The following is a 14,684-nucleotide window of genomic DNA, read 5'->3' as shown; positions in this document are numbered from 1 at the left end:
ATTATATTATATTATATTATATTATATACAGCTACATTTCAGCTTCTTGCAGAAAAAACAACCCTTCTGTGACAACATTTTGATTAACCCTGACCCTAACCCAAATCCCATTTCATGTGAATAGTTATTCCCCAACACTGTCTGTGAATATACATTGACAACTGATCCAACAGCCCTCGGTAATCATTTACAATGATAATATTTTTTTTTAAGTTGAATCAATACAACTCCATCCATCCTTCTTAAATGTAAATACAAACTATATTATCAGAACTGGTGAAAACTTCTGACCATGTTCATCATTCCACAGTAATTAAAATAGATATCAGATATTTTATAATAACATAAAATATTTCAGATCTACAAAGCACTGAGATGTCTTGTTCTAACCCGATTAGACAGGAGAATGTGCTAAAAGTCACAGCTTAATGTTTTCACTGCTGATTTCTGTTCACTGTGATTCAGTCTGGGGATTCACAGCAAAACATTTCTGACAGCTGTGCTGGCAAAGCCACAGGGAAATTCACCCCTGACTCAAACACCAAACCTGAGGGGAAGGAAAAAAAGGAAAGGGTGGAGGGAGAACGGGAGAGGTCAAAGGTCTGGGTGCAAAGAGGGACATCAACACTGGGGAAAGAAGGACATCATTTACAGCAATAGTTATCCAGAGTTTCAGACACATTGTGTGTGGACAGAGAAGCTGTTGCTGAATGTTTCAAATGCATTAAAATATTTTCATTCTCGGTGGGGGGAGGGGCTCCCATAAAGTGACAATATCAGTGTTGATGTATAAACATCACCAAAAAAATGAACGACACTGTTAGAGGAACCAAGAATATGAGCAACAGCAGTGGAAGAGCCCAAGGCAAAATATGACTGACGTGTGTGTGTATTGGGGGCTTGTTGTGGGGGGGTTGGATTTTTATAAACATCATGAACATGATTTCATCCCACCAGTCTGCAGAGTGGACGATCTGACTGATGCCTTCTCTCATCTTTAACTTTACATTTTTGTTAATAGTAGTAAATCACTCAAATTTTGTTTTTACTGACTTACATTCTTTTCCTTCTTTTCTCAGGACAGAGTAGATGTCCAGCAGAAGGGTAAGTATTTATTATTATTATTATTATTATTATTATTTTGTTCAGAATACATCTTTTTATGTAATAACATTTTTTAATAACTATCTAAATGTATTATAACTTATTTAATTTATTGCTCAGTTAATCAGTTTCACTCTTTATTGTGTAATTTTATTACTCTTTCTCATGTCCTTTGGTAAGACACTTTGTAATTATACAATACAGATAAATATTTGTTATCATTTGCATTATTATTGTTATTAGTGGTCACTTTTCTACAGCTCCCTGTAATCCATAAATTAATTTCAACATAGTATTATTCAAATTTTTTATATGAATTATTAGAAAGTATTTTTATTGTAGTCACATTCTTATGAATTTTTATGCACAAATTAGGATTTCTTGTATATTTATATACACTCTACCTGATTTTTACATTGTTTTAAAGCCTAAAAAAGTCATCAGCATTATTATTAGTAAATATATGATTGTCATCATTTGTATAGGGAATAATGAAAATTGATTTAACGTATTATTACTGTTTAAACTACAGTTACAAATTATTGTTATATTTATTAGTTTATGACTGATAATTGTTTTATTATTGTTTTTTAAAACTTCCCTTCTCTTTAAACATGTATTTAAAGTATTTTGTGTACAAAGTGTACTGTATAAATAATGTGTATTTATGATTATTACAAATATTACAAATATATATATTTGAAATTGATATGATTATGTTATGTTATGTCTTATTATTGTGTCAGTCTGTATATATTCAGCCATCACCTTATTATATTTTAAGTTAAGTATTAAGTTATGTCATGTTTCTTTCTAACTGATTGAATTGAGTGAAAATGTATTGAATTATTGATCTACTTCCAGGACATTGGACTCATGAGTGGCCTGAATCAAAACCCTGCAGCACCAGCCTATGGTGAGTATCACAAGTGAATAAAACTAAATATAACCTGAGCTGATGAAAACAGATTTATTTATGTTTTTATAACATTCCAGGTAAACCTCAGGTGTTTAACTGGTGTCCACCTCCCCAGCCGCAGTACCTGAATCTCACCAGCTGGGGCCAAAACAATACAACACAGACTCAGACTACTGCTGCTGTGAGTGTGTGTGTGTGTGTGTGTGTGTGTGTGTCTAAACTATCCCTTCAAGGCAATATGTTCCCCTTCTAACACAATCAGTGTTAAATGTAACTCAGAAAGTCAGAAGGCTTCACTTCCCCCAGGCTTCGTATTCGTGAGTGTCTAATATGTCGACCATACTGTGGTGTAATGTTAACTTTCCAACACTGTCAGGAAAAAAACAGCTGAGAGGAAAAAACCTACAAGCTGTTGTCTCTTTCTGTTACAACCAAGGCTGAATTACCAGCTGAGCTAAACACGACCACAGCTGAAATACAGCATCTTACTGAAGCTTATTCCATGGTCCCATCAGACCTCTGGATTTAATGAATACATTCACATCTGTTATAAAAACCTGTCTCGACCCTGGACCACCTCAGCAGGTTGGAATGAAAAGGAAATAAACATAAAGAACATAATAAATGCTTCATGTTGCTGATGCTTTGTCCAGTCATACCAATGTTAAAACCCATTTAATCAAACTGAAACTTAAGTTTTCCATGTTTGTGGACATGATTTATATAATAACATTAAAATATCATCAAAATCAAGCTTAAATTGAAAAAAGTGTTTTTACGTCAGATTTTCTCTTCTCTCTCTAATTCTCTGCAGTCGTCCACCCATCCTCTCATCCCCCTCCTCCTCTACAGTGACAGACATTTCCCACCGTGCTCCCCACTCACTCAGCCAATCAGTGCATCTGCTGCCCACCTGGCCGACGCCCACTCCAGGACGCACCCATGTTACCATGGCAACAGTGTCACCAGGTGGGTTTGTTTTTTTAAGCTTCAGGAAAATCTGATGGATTTCATATGTTTCAAAATTAAAACAAGTACTGCTGCAGTCACTAGTACTACAAGGAGTACTCCTAAGACTACTGCGAAAATACTACTGCTACTACTTATACTTCCACCACTGCCACTGTTGCAGGTAATATTGACAGTAGCAGCAGCACAGCTCCTGCAGCTCCTGCTGTAACTTCTAGTACTTCTACAGCTGCTAATACTACTGTTGCTCCTACTGCCTCTGCTGTTACTACTAGTATTACAACTATATCTGCTACTTTTACTACAACTACTCTACGACAACTGCTACTACTGCTATTGCTATTACTGTTAATACTGCTTAAACTGTTACTACTACTACTCCTACTTCTACTGCAACTACTATTCTTCTACTACAACTACCACCCCCCCTACTGCTTCTACAACTATTGCAAGTATTACTACTGCTATTACAACTACTAGCCCTCTTTCTGGAGTACTACCACTGTGAAACATGCTGCAGACCATTGCTCTGTGTGCTGTGGCAGCAGACAGGTGGTGAAGAAGCCTCTCAACGCCTTCATGCTCTACATGAAGGAGATGAGACACAAAGTGCTGCAGGAGGGACGAGAGAGAGAGAGTGCCGCCATAAACCGCATCCTGGGACGCAGGGTAAGACGGAGAAAATAACTCTGATGATGTCGTTGTGATGTCACAGTGCTTATCACCTGTCTTGCTCTGTGACTTTTTCACTTTGTTTGATTTTCAGTGGCACGCTCTGTCGCACTCTGAACAGTCCAAGTACTATGACCTGGCCCAGAAGGAGAGGCTGCTCCACATGCAGCTTTATCCTGGATGGTCTGCCAAAGATAACTACGTATGTACAGTATGTCAATTAAAATGTATACATACAGTGTGTGTGTGTGTGTGTGTGTGGGAGGCAGTTTCAGTTTCTACCATTTATTTTCTTTCCAGGGTAAAAGGAAGAGGAAGCGCACCCAGCAGCCCTCAGGAAGCTGCCCCAGGTTGGGTTAAAAGGAAAAAAAAAGAATTCGTTTTTCATTTCTTTTAATTTCATTTCTGTTCTACACATGGTTGTTGTGACAAACTGGCAAAGTCAAGATTTCAGCACAAACTTGTATCCATTAATCATTTTAATTGCTTAATCCATCTGTTCATTTTCTGCACTTATTTGGCTCCAGGCCACATTAATTGACATTAGTAGGAGTTATAGTTTATAGAATTACTGAACAAAACGTGATATGAATATCATTAAATTAATGTATTTAATAAACTTGTGCATCATTTTCCACCATTATTTTATACTTCAGCTGATATGATTGTGAAAAATGTATAAATTTACATTCTAGGTGGTTTTAAAAAGGTCAAAAAAAAGTTTAATTTGGTGAATAGTGTTCAAGATTAAATAAATAAGATATTGTGAAATCAGTTATCATAAGAATAAATGCTAACTGGTTTATGATGTTGTCGTAATGGACAAATTAAGACTTTGAATTGATGCGTTAAATGTAAATCAATAACAAAAATGTAAATAAAACAAAACAGCACACAAATAAATACAATCAATAAAAAAAGGAATAATAAACATATGACAATGTTAATAAATTAAAGGCAATGATCATGACAAAAAAAATGGTAGTTATATAAAAACAACAAACTACAATTTATAAAAAACCTGCTGGAAGGAAATAAAAACTTAACCTCTGAATCCTGTTCTTGATTTTTTGTCTTTCCACTTGCAGAGTTTGTCAGTTTTTTGTCACCTTTGGACTCCTCACCTGATTTGAATACATTTGCTATATTGTACATTGCACCACACACATGTATTTAAGCGTTTCTCACATTCTCTGAGGGATTTTAATCCCACTGAGCTGAGGTTAAAATCATGTTTCTTCTTCTTGCAGCTGAACTCTGCTGTCTTACGGGAATCACACATGACCTTGTAATCCTTATCTGACTGGATAATAAAACAGTAAAACTTGCTGAAATCTGCAGTGTGCTCGCTCTGTATCAGTTACATCAATTTTAGTAGTTAAAGTATCAGCAGTAAAAGGACTGAATTCTGCAGTAAAACGTCAAAGTACCAGCATAACATAACGTCAATCAACAGCTCTTAACTGAAAATAATCTTTTATTATCAAAGCAAACATCTGGATTGTGACACTGCTCATGTCAACATAGACAGATGTGAGTTTCAGTGTTGAACATCACACAACATTTAACTCATACAACAACAACCTTCATTAATCCGTTTTAAATTCAGCAGCATTGTGTTGGGAGTTTTTGGTTGAATCTGAAGTTAACAGGCAGTTTCTGTTTTAAGAATAAAAAAAATACTTTACACATTACTTGTAAATATAACTTAACAATAATGAAGTACAGGAAACATACAACAATACTCATTAACTTGCATTCATGAACTCTCACTGCTGAAACGTTAGCACAAGGAATGTAAGTTGCTATCTTTGTTAGCTTAGGTCCTGTCTAATTTATGAACCAAAGACAAAGCACGAAATAATCCCTGACATTTAAACGTGTAGTCTCAACTTTCAATCATCAAAACAATAGTTTAGCATAACAAGCTAGCACATGGTTACTTCACTTCACTGACACAAGCTTTCACTCTCACGGTGATGAAAACCCACCTTAAACATGAGGAAAGCTAAGTGGCTAGCAGTTTTAGCTTCTGTCCTCAGCCTGTAGTTTGTAGTTTGTTTTGTTTGTTTTGTTAAGATGATGAAAACCCGATTTAAGTTACCACAAGGAAAGCTAAGTGGCTAGTGGTTTTAGCTTAGTCGTAAAACTCTAGTTAGCTTACCTTAGTTAGCATTACTTATCAACACAATTGTTTAGCATAACTAGGTAGCATGTGGCTAACTCACCCAATTCAATGACATAAGCTCTCATTCTCAAACTGATGTTAGCTTTGTGAATGTTAAACAGCTAGCAGTTTAACTTTGGTCCTAAATGTTTGGCTAGCTGACAGAGGTTAGCTACACTATCAACAATTACCTTAATTTATTTCGTTGATGCTGCATTTGCCTTCGCAAATCAACAAGGAAACATGTTTTGTGGCTGTTTTTGTCTGAGCATGCTCAGTTAACACACAAAACGCTGCTTTTTTTAATTATTATTTGATCTGGACCCTGGTAACTTTTTCCTTGTTTTAGACTTTGTATTTAATTTCATGTTTGTGTATAATAAGTTAGTGTTCAGGTGCTTGTGAGTTGAAAATGTATTTTATTAAATTAAATTAGATGAAATTAGGGGATTTTTAAAACAAATATGAAAAGTTTTAGTGCCACAGGTCAGTGACTGTGTAGACTTCACTTCAGGTGTTTGAGCTGCACCACATGTTCATTCTTTGATGTCATTATAATCTAATGTTAATGTAAACGTAATGACGCCTTGTCTGTGCCTCCTCTTCCTCAGTCATCAGGAGGGAGGTGGAAACGTTGCTTCAAATAAATAAAGTGATGTTAAAGCTCTTCGTCCGTCTGCATTTCCGTCCTCTCATACAGGAGTCAGGCTGGATGAATCCTCGTTTCATCAGCTCTCCTCTTTCCTCCCCCCTCTTCTCCTCTGTCCTCACTCGTCCCTCCCCCCCTCCACCATCCTGTATCTCTGTCTGCAGGATGAAGGCAGGGCCACCGGCCACGAGAACACAATGGGAACCGTCGTCTGGACGTTTTTCTCCAGGAAGTTGAAGATCATGTTCCACCACGTCCTCGACAGGTAGTTGTTTGGAGCCTGACGCAGCGCCTGAGCAGAAATAAACACAAAATTTGTAACTTGAAATTATTAAAGCTGAAAGAATGAATCAAGTCACTGTTTAATTTTCAAGCAAAAATGGTAAAAGTTTAGTTCCAGATGTCTCCAGCTGCTGTTAGCGGGCTAGCTGTGGGCTGGTTAACTAGTAGTGACTGAACTTTCAAACTAAATATCTTAATATAGAAACTTTTAATGAGACGTCTGAAAAGTAGATCATATGACAAAGCAGGCCTGTCAGATTTACTTGCACTATGGCTGATTATTTAAAAAAACAAAGTGAGGAGAAAGAGAAAGGGGCTGGGGGAGGAGGGAGAACCAACGAGAGGTCCCGACTCAGACAGACTGGCAGTGTGTGTCCACCTACATGTGTGTTGGCCATGGTGTGATACCACCAGAAGGTCCTGGTGGTGACGAAGTACGCGATGACCACATCGATGCTGTAGTGCTCGTGGCCAATCAGGATGCAGACGACCCCCGAGGCGCTGAGCAACCAGCAAAACCAGTGATACCACCACATCCAGGGCGGGGAGTCTGAAACACACACGTCAACATGTACGATCATACATCGTGTATTATGTTAACATTCATGTGACCTAATGAACCAAATAAAAACAGACTTTTTTATGCTAGAATTTATTCATATTTATTTCAATTTATTTTTATTCTTGTATTTTACGCCTTGTACTTGGATCTTTTTTTCCTATGTGTGAATTAGTCAAACTGAATTATGATTCATAACAAAATCTAATAATTATGAAGCATACAAGTCAGTGAGCAGAACTGTGTGTGTATGTGTGTACTCACACTCTTTGATGAAAAGGTAGGATAGAGTCAACATGACAGTGTGACCGCTGTACAGGAAGTCTCCACACATCAAGTGAGAGCCGGTCATAGACAAACCTGAACAACAGACACACAAACACAATATTAAACACAACATGACACAAAGCATAAAAAAATTAATGCAAATAAAATTTTCTTTTGTTTGAAAGATGCTGTGTTTGCATTTCTGTCTGTTTTATTATTATTATTATTATTATTAGTCCTTCTGTCCTGTGTAAATGTCGATCAGTATCTGGAGTGGACGTGTTCAAACTGGGTTTCCATTCTGTAAAATGCAGTTAAATGAGTTTTTATAAACAGTTAAGAGTTTGGGTTTTACCTCCTCCTGAGATCAGCCTCAAAATCCTCCAGATTTTCCCAGTTGAGTCGTTGTAAAGCTGCACACAGACAATACACAAGACTTACGACAACATTCATTCATGATGAACAGTGTGTAAACGACGGGTAAGGGGACAGTAAATGTAGATCAGTGTGCTGTAAGTACCTTTGGGGCGCAGACCATGTGTTTCCCGGGAACAGGCAGGGTGGTGATGTACATGGTGACACAGCGATACATGTAGAGGGTCCCGATCAGGAAGAAGCACCGACGACCCACGATAGCTCTGCAGAGAAGAGAGACGTTCACTTCAAGATTATATCAGATTATATTGAGCGTTTCTGCGGTTCCAATAACTCCAACAGAGTGAGACGTCTTCTTTTTTTAGAGGATTGTGTCTCGTCAATAATTTAAAGTGATCAACTTAACATTTTTGAAGCGGAGCCTTCAGTGTTTGGGTCAAATAGCTTGTTTGTCAATTTAGTATCTACAGTTATTTCCATGTGTCAGAAATCTAATCAATATTCAGGTAACGATGTGAATCTGAATCTGCTGATCGTACTTGTGTTCGAGGGACAGCCACTGGACGAGCCAGAGTCCCACCAGGATCAGCCCGTTGACCTCGGTGACAGTGAAGGCCCAGGGCACTCGGTCCACGTAGTCGAAGAACTTGTCAGGCAGCGGCGGGCTCACCGACTTGTCCGGCACCCTCTCGTGGACGATGGTGATGACGACGGTGGTGAAGACGAGGTTGAACAGGGCGTAGAGGAAGGCCACGCCCGTCTTCCACCACTCCTTGGGGAGGCGGTTGGCTCGTTCCTCCGGCACCGTGATCTTGATGTAGTCGCAGTGTCGCTTCAGTCCGCTGCTCAGAGAGTGGATCAGCTGGTTCTGGTGGAACAGACTGCTCAGTCTGCTGCGCTCGTGTTTGTTGTTGCCATCGTGGGTGTCCGTGGCGGACGTTGGCGCCGAGATGTGGCGGGTTGGGTTACCATTAGCCACCCTCGGAGGATGACTAGCGGTAGCAGGATTTGTCGTGGTCACATTAGCTTCCACATGAGGACGAACATCATTGTTGTCCTGGATCAGTTCTGACGCTGCCATTGATCCACCTGATGGCTTGTATTCCCTTTAGGAAATCTCAATGATCACGTGATCAATAAGAAAGAGTTTATTTGTCAGGTTTTAAGGCAAAGTCTTGGTAATGGGTCAGCTGAGCAAAAATCAGCTTAACTGTGTTGCTTTTGCTGTTTCTGGAGGTTTTCAGGAGATTTGAGTTCCACAAATATTCCTTTTATTTATTCAAGTATCGACTGTTTTCGTCAGCGATCAATAGCAGTTATCAGTGTTCCAGCAGCAGTGATTGACTTCTTCGGTCTGGTCAGGCAGTGATCACAAGGTCCACGATCATTGATACAGACATAGGCAACATACAAATCAATGACCTGATCAACAGCAGCAGTGAAACTGGTGAGGTCACAAGAGCAGGCAGGTGATTGGTCAATCCGGTCTGGTCGGGATGATTCAGCACGTCCCTGAAAAACCACAACAAACACTTTCATTTTCAGTCGCCTGTTTTCTTCTTATACTCAGAGCCACAGATTCATTTTGGCCGCTTCGTACGTATTTAGTTTTTTTTCTACCTCTTTCTGGGGCTGTCTCAGAATGTAGAACTGAAACGATCAATCAAATTATCGATTTGTTGATTGACAGAAAACATATTTGCGCCTAATGAATCAATAATTTTGACATGCCCAAATCCCAAACCTTTTTTGTTCCACAATATATGGCAAAGAATCTGACTCTGGTAAAGTGATTGTATTTGGGGTTTGGACTGTAAATTAATTTATTTATAAATCCATTTCTGAGTAAATGTTTCACTGCTAAATTGAAACATAACTAATAATTTAATCTATAATGAAATCAGTTGGTTCCAGATATACTAAGAAATACAATTTAAAAAAAGGAATTTAAGTTGACTGTCCTAATGCAAACTTCATTAACATTTCAGCTATTTTCTAATGCATTCTGACAAACTCCCTTTTCATTCATTAAACTTTATACTCCACTTCTATGTTGTCAGATGATCACATTTCTTCCAATCTCACACCATCACTCTAATCTAATTCTGTAAAGTGGTGCATTTTAAGCAGCTGCAGCATTATCCTTTAGTTGTTCTTCATTAGTAAATCAATGGAATTGTTAATGAAGTTCTGAACACCTGCAGTGACCTGACTGCATACTGCTGACGTCGTACACAGGAATTTACTTATCTCTGCAGTTAATCAAGCTCAGGTGTGTCTTTGACCTGCTTCTCACACACACACACACACACACACACACACACGGCTGTTGTCTTGAGTGTTTGACTTTTAGTAACCTCAGGGAGGCACTCCCTGTAAAAACAGAAACACACCCACACACACACACACATCCTGTTAATACTAACCCACGTGTGAAGAGAAAACGAGTCAGACAGCACTGACGCGAGGCTCACAGACAGAGACGTCTTTATAATTCACCAAACAGCTGAGACCTGCATCTTATAACTGGTTTGTTTTCTTTTGCAGCTGCTTCACTGAATGACTGTACACTTCTCCCTGTTAATGGCTCCAGTACAGAAATGATCAGTGCCTGCTCTTGTCGCTGCCCTCTGCCCCCTGCAGCTCCCTCAGATCACTGAAGCATCACCTCTGGACTGATAAGCCGAGGTGACGGAGCCTTTGGTGTCAGGGCTTCTGAACTTTGGCAGGATCTGCTGTCAGGGCAGCAAACTCTGTCTTATCTTTTAAATCTCTGTTTGCAAAAAAAAAAACAAAAAAAACAAGTTTAAAATAGCTTTTCTGTGATTTAACTTTATGGCATTTTAGTTCATTTCACTTAATGTGTTTATAATGTTGTTAGTTTTGATTGCTCTTGGTTTCATCTTTGAATTTTTAAATGTGTTCTGTTTTTTTCTGTATTATTATAATTGTTATTTTTATTATTTTTTTATTATCGTTATCATTATAGTGAGAACTAGGGATACAACTAACAATAAAGTTATTATCGATTATTATTAATTAATTTGAATTTTTAAAACTATTTCTGTCAATCAACTAATTGTTCTAATGAGAACTCTGACCATCAATATTAATATGAAATAAAATTAAATTCATCATATATAACTGAAACAAGTAGTCAATCGCACAACAGATATAGACGGACAATTATTTTGATAACCCAGTGATCTTTATCTTCTATCTTTATATTATTATTGTTATTATCATCATTCTTATTATGCATTTCATTTAAATTATGTTCTAGTTGTAGACTCTCCAATGTGAAAACCATTTGTTAGACCACTTTACAATGTGTTAATGCTTAACTGAAATAAAAATCAATATATAAATAATTGTTATACATATAAGTAATGAAAATGATCATTAGCTCCAGCCTTACATTGCAGGCGGCTGAAGACGATTGCTTTTTGTTATTAGTAATAAGTAGTAGTATTAATGCTTTGCTGGTAAACCATGAAGTTCTGAACTACCTGCATCTACTGAACTTTTCTGCAGTTGTGTGCAGATGTTTTCTGTTAAACTGCTGCAGATCGAGTTAAATTGAGTCATGTCTCTCTCTCCTGCTAAATACCTCCTCTCTCTGCTGCCTCTCTGACAACAGTTCACACAGCAGTGAATGTGTGCTCATATATAAGTGAGTGTTTGACCGTCTGTTGGTGTCTGATGTTAAATCTTCCTACACAACCACACAAGTCAAATACTTTTAAAAACACCCTGCGACCTGAAACCCGCCAGGCAGGATTATTTAGACTGAGACACTACATGAAAAACTATTTCATAATCAAGCGTCAGGTTAATTACTGCCAGGAAACATCCCATACATTGTTATGCAACAACTGCAATGCAAGCTCTTAATACATGTAATCACAGTCATGCATTTTAATTCCTGAAGGTGACTGAGTTTTGGTATTTTTGGCTGCAGCCAAATATAATTTCCACATTTCAACTTGCAGATGATTTTCTGGATTTTCTGTAGAATAAAGTTTAAAACCCCAGATTTGCACAGACCCCACAAGCTTCAGGTTTAATTCTAAACCCTATATGTGATAACGAAATGCCTTTGAAACATCTAAAAACATTCATTTTTGTTGTGTAAAGACATTTAGCTGCTGCAGTCCTCCATAAAGCACAACACTTCAGTAAAAGGTGCTTCTGTCTGGTGACTTTCGAGGCTTCGCTGTGTTTAATACTCGTTTTAAACCATCTCACAACTGCTTGGTGCATGGTTTTTACATCACATCCTGTTTACAGCCCCACAGAATAAGACAGAAATGAACCCTAATCAAATTAAGACCATGGGAATTCCATTTCCCCAAATTAGAGCTGATTCATCAACACAAGACAGACACAGTGCAGAGGGTTACGGAGCTGCAACCAGCGAACTGCTCATCTGGTTTCACTGCAGCTGAGGTTTGCTTTCAGCGTTGATTCAATTCTCTGTTACTTTGGTTTGTTAGGAGTCAGGAAAAATACAGATCCACAACTTCTGAGAGCCAAAGAGTCAGAAACCCAGAGATATTCAACTCTGATGATGTTAACATACAAAAGCTGCTCAGGCTAGTAAATGCTGCAAATACATGACTGAAATAATGGATTACCCAAACAGTTGCAGATCACATTAAGTATATTCATTTAAAAACGTAATTCTAAGTAAAAGTCTCCACATGTGACAGTGTGGAAGCAGTGAATCTATGGGATGTGACAGGGAACTGTTTAACCGACTGATGAACTGGTTCCCGAATCATTTCAGCGCTAAAGAAAAGTCACACGAAGGGTTTTCCTTCAGAAATCACTGAGATTGAAGCCCTCACATCACACCACAAGATCATTATTTCTCTCTTGATCAGCTGCAGTTAATCGATTCACCACAAACCAAGCGGGGCAGTAAAGTGTGGTGGTGTCTACAGAGCTCAGGGGCCTCCCCGCCGGTGTTTCCGGGGCCTGTTCCCGCCAGATACTCGACCTCAGCCCGAAAAACCACCTTCTGCGCATCAACTACTCGATTAACCGACGTGTGGCTTCAACACAGTCGCTTTTACACGAACACTTGTGCTGAAAGGTAAAACTCACGCCCGGACGCACCTGTCCACACGGACGCACCTGTCGGGCGCGTCTCCTCTTGGACTCTCAGGTAAAGACCGAGCTCTCTCTGCCGCAGACTCACCGCTCAGCTGCAGGCTTCTCTCCTCCTCTTTCTCTCCTCCTCACTCTTCTCCTCTTTCTCTCCTCCTCACTCTCTCCTCCTGTTTCCTTCCCTCCTCGTTAACTCCGAGCGCGCTCCTGGTTTCACCCTGTAAGCGCGAGCCCGAGTATCGGCGGAGAAGCCCCGCCCATCCTCGCGCCTCACGCCGGTCCCTGAAGTCCAAATATGGTTCGGCAGCTTCCGTTGACGCGCCCGACCCCCCCCCCTCTGCTGACTCCCCTCTGACGTCGATGACTCACCTGAGTAAAAAATGGAACGAAGACCGTTTTAGAGAGGACAGACAAATATAATTTATATATATATAAATTAAATATATATTTATTTACTGTATTTATACTGCCTTGCTTATTTGATTTTAATTTGACTAACTAGTCCAAATGACAGCATTGATAGAATTAAGTTTTTATTATGAATATAATTATGTCCAGACCACGTGAGTTTCCAAGACACAGTCAAATTCATATAAGCCATAACATACAGAGTTTCAAATAATGAAAAAGTTTATTCGTTATTGTTTATAATTATCCAGTAAAACGATATTAGGAGTTGGCAAAACAAAGCGGTGACTTTTAAATTAATATGATATTGATGTATTGTATTGATCTACAGTCAAACCAGTGAGATAGTCAAAGTCCGAATTATTAGATCAAAATTATAACTTCTTCATTTTGATTCACACTTTTGATATAAAATGTGGTAATCTTGATTTGAACTCATGTCAAAATGTCGATGCAGTAAATCAACATTTTTGTATTCAGTAATTTTGTATTTATGGTTTTTCATATCCATGTTCTCTGCTTGGTTTAATCTGAGTTTTTGTTTGTTTTTTTGCTGAATGTTTTGGAGTGTATAGGTTGTATTATAATGAACTGATATAGACTCTAATCTGAATTATACACATTATAGATTTCCTTGAATGTGTCTAAATCTTTGTGTTTGTTAATCAACAGTCTCAGCTCTGTAATTTCTTGTGGCTGAATTTCTACAAATCAAACAGAGTGATGAAATGTGGACGAGGATTGATATCATTGACAAAAGTGACTCACGGATTAGTTACCTGTCTGAAAAGTCACTTCCGGGCAACTCCCCAAACTGATCGTTTGATCAAATATTGGATTATGGCCTGGGATTTAGACGACATAGAAGATCTTAGTGACACTGGGATGATTTAGCAATTACTCATTAATCACACATGGTGAGTCTGGTATATGTTAGACAGTAAGTATTGTTGAATTTGACTGTTTTAGGTAGAGAAATGAATTAAAATAGGAAGTTGCCCACCAGAATGAAATATTTGACACAGCTATCATTTGCAGAAAATATCATTTATGATAATTAAATGTTTATGTAACAAGTCGGGGGAAAAAAAGATAATTACATTAATGTTTTTGGTGATGAGTCATACATTTCTTTGCGAGGGTGGGGTTGAATTGGAAGAATATGGACTTGTGAAATCCATATTTCTAAAATATGACTTCA

The 14,684-nt window shown here is 38.3% G+C and overlaps 2 protein-coding genes across 5 annotated transcripts; one reads left to right on the top strand and one right to left on the bottom strand.

Moving 5' to 3' along the window:
* Positions 1 to 12: 12 nt before the first annotated feature.
* Positions 13 to 4,983, top strand: LOC139607215 (transcription factor 7-like 2). Its single transcript, XM_071459934.1, has 8 exons — positions 13 to 1,104; positions 1,969 to 2,020; positions 2,101 to 2,204; positions 2,838 to 2,992; positions 3,541 to 3,661; positions 3,759 to 3,866; positions 3,965 to 4,014; positions 4,915 to 4,983. The coding sequence occupies exons 1-8, from the start codon at positions 1,090 to 1,092 to the stop codon at positions 4,916 to 4,918; spliced, it is 609 nt and encodes a 202-aa protein (XP_071316035.1). The 5' UTR covers positions 13 to 1,089; the 3' UTR covers positions 4,919 to 4,983.
* Positions 4,984 to 5,123: 140 nt separating this feature from the next.
* Positions 5,124 to 13,323, bottom strand: LOC139607201 (phosphatidylcholine:ceramide cholinephosphotransferase 2-like). 4 transcript variants are annotated; one of them, XM_071459908.1, is made up of 7 exons: positions 13,167 to 13,323; positions 8,503 to 9,475; positions 8,109 to 8,226; positions 7,944 to 8,001; positions 7,586 to 7,681; positions 7,146 to 7,312; positions 5,124 to 6,772 (listed from the first exon to the last, which is right to left on the bottom strand). In XM_071459908.1, the coding sequence occupies exons 2-7, from the start codon at positions 9,042 to 9,044 to the stop codon at positions 6,599 to 6,601; spliced, it is 1,155 nt and encodes a 384-aa protein (XP_071316009.1). In that variant the 5' UTR covers positions 9,045 to 9,475; positions 13,167 to 13,323; the 3' UTR covers positions 5,124 to 6,598. The 4 variants fall into 4 exon arrangements, with proteins under 4 accessions (XP_071316009.1, XP_071316008.1, XP_071316011.1 ...); XM_071459907.1 differs by having other exon boundaries at positions 13,085 to 13,321; XM_071459910.1 differs by having other exon boundaries at positions 13,103 to 13,321.
* Positions 13,324 to 14,684: the final 1,361 nt, after the last annotated feature.

Source organism: Trachinotus anak, unplaced genomic scaffold (assembly GCF_046630095.1).
Source record: "Trachinotus anak isolate AG129_WGS33_773 ecotype Australia unplaced genomic scaffold, CSIRO_AGI_Tana_v1 ptg000023l, whole genome shotgun sequence".
Classification (NCBI taxonomy): Eukaryota; Metazoa; Chordata; class Actinopteri; order Carangiformes; family Carangidae; genus Trachinotus; species Trachinotus anak.
Note: the sequence above shows the minus strand (reverse complement) of the source record. Positions and strands in the feature narration are given on the sequence as shown.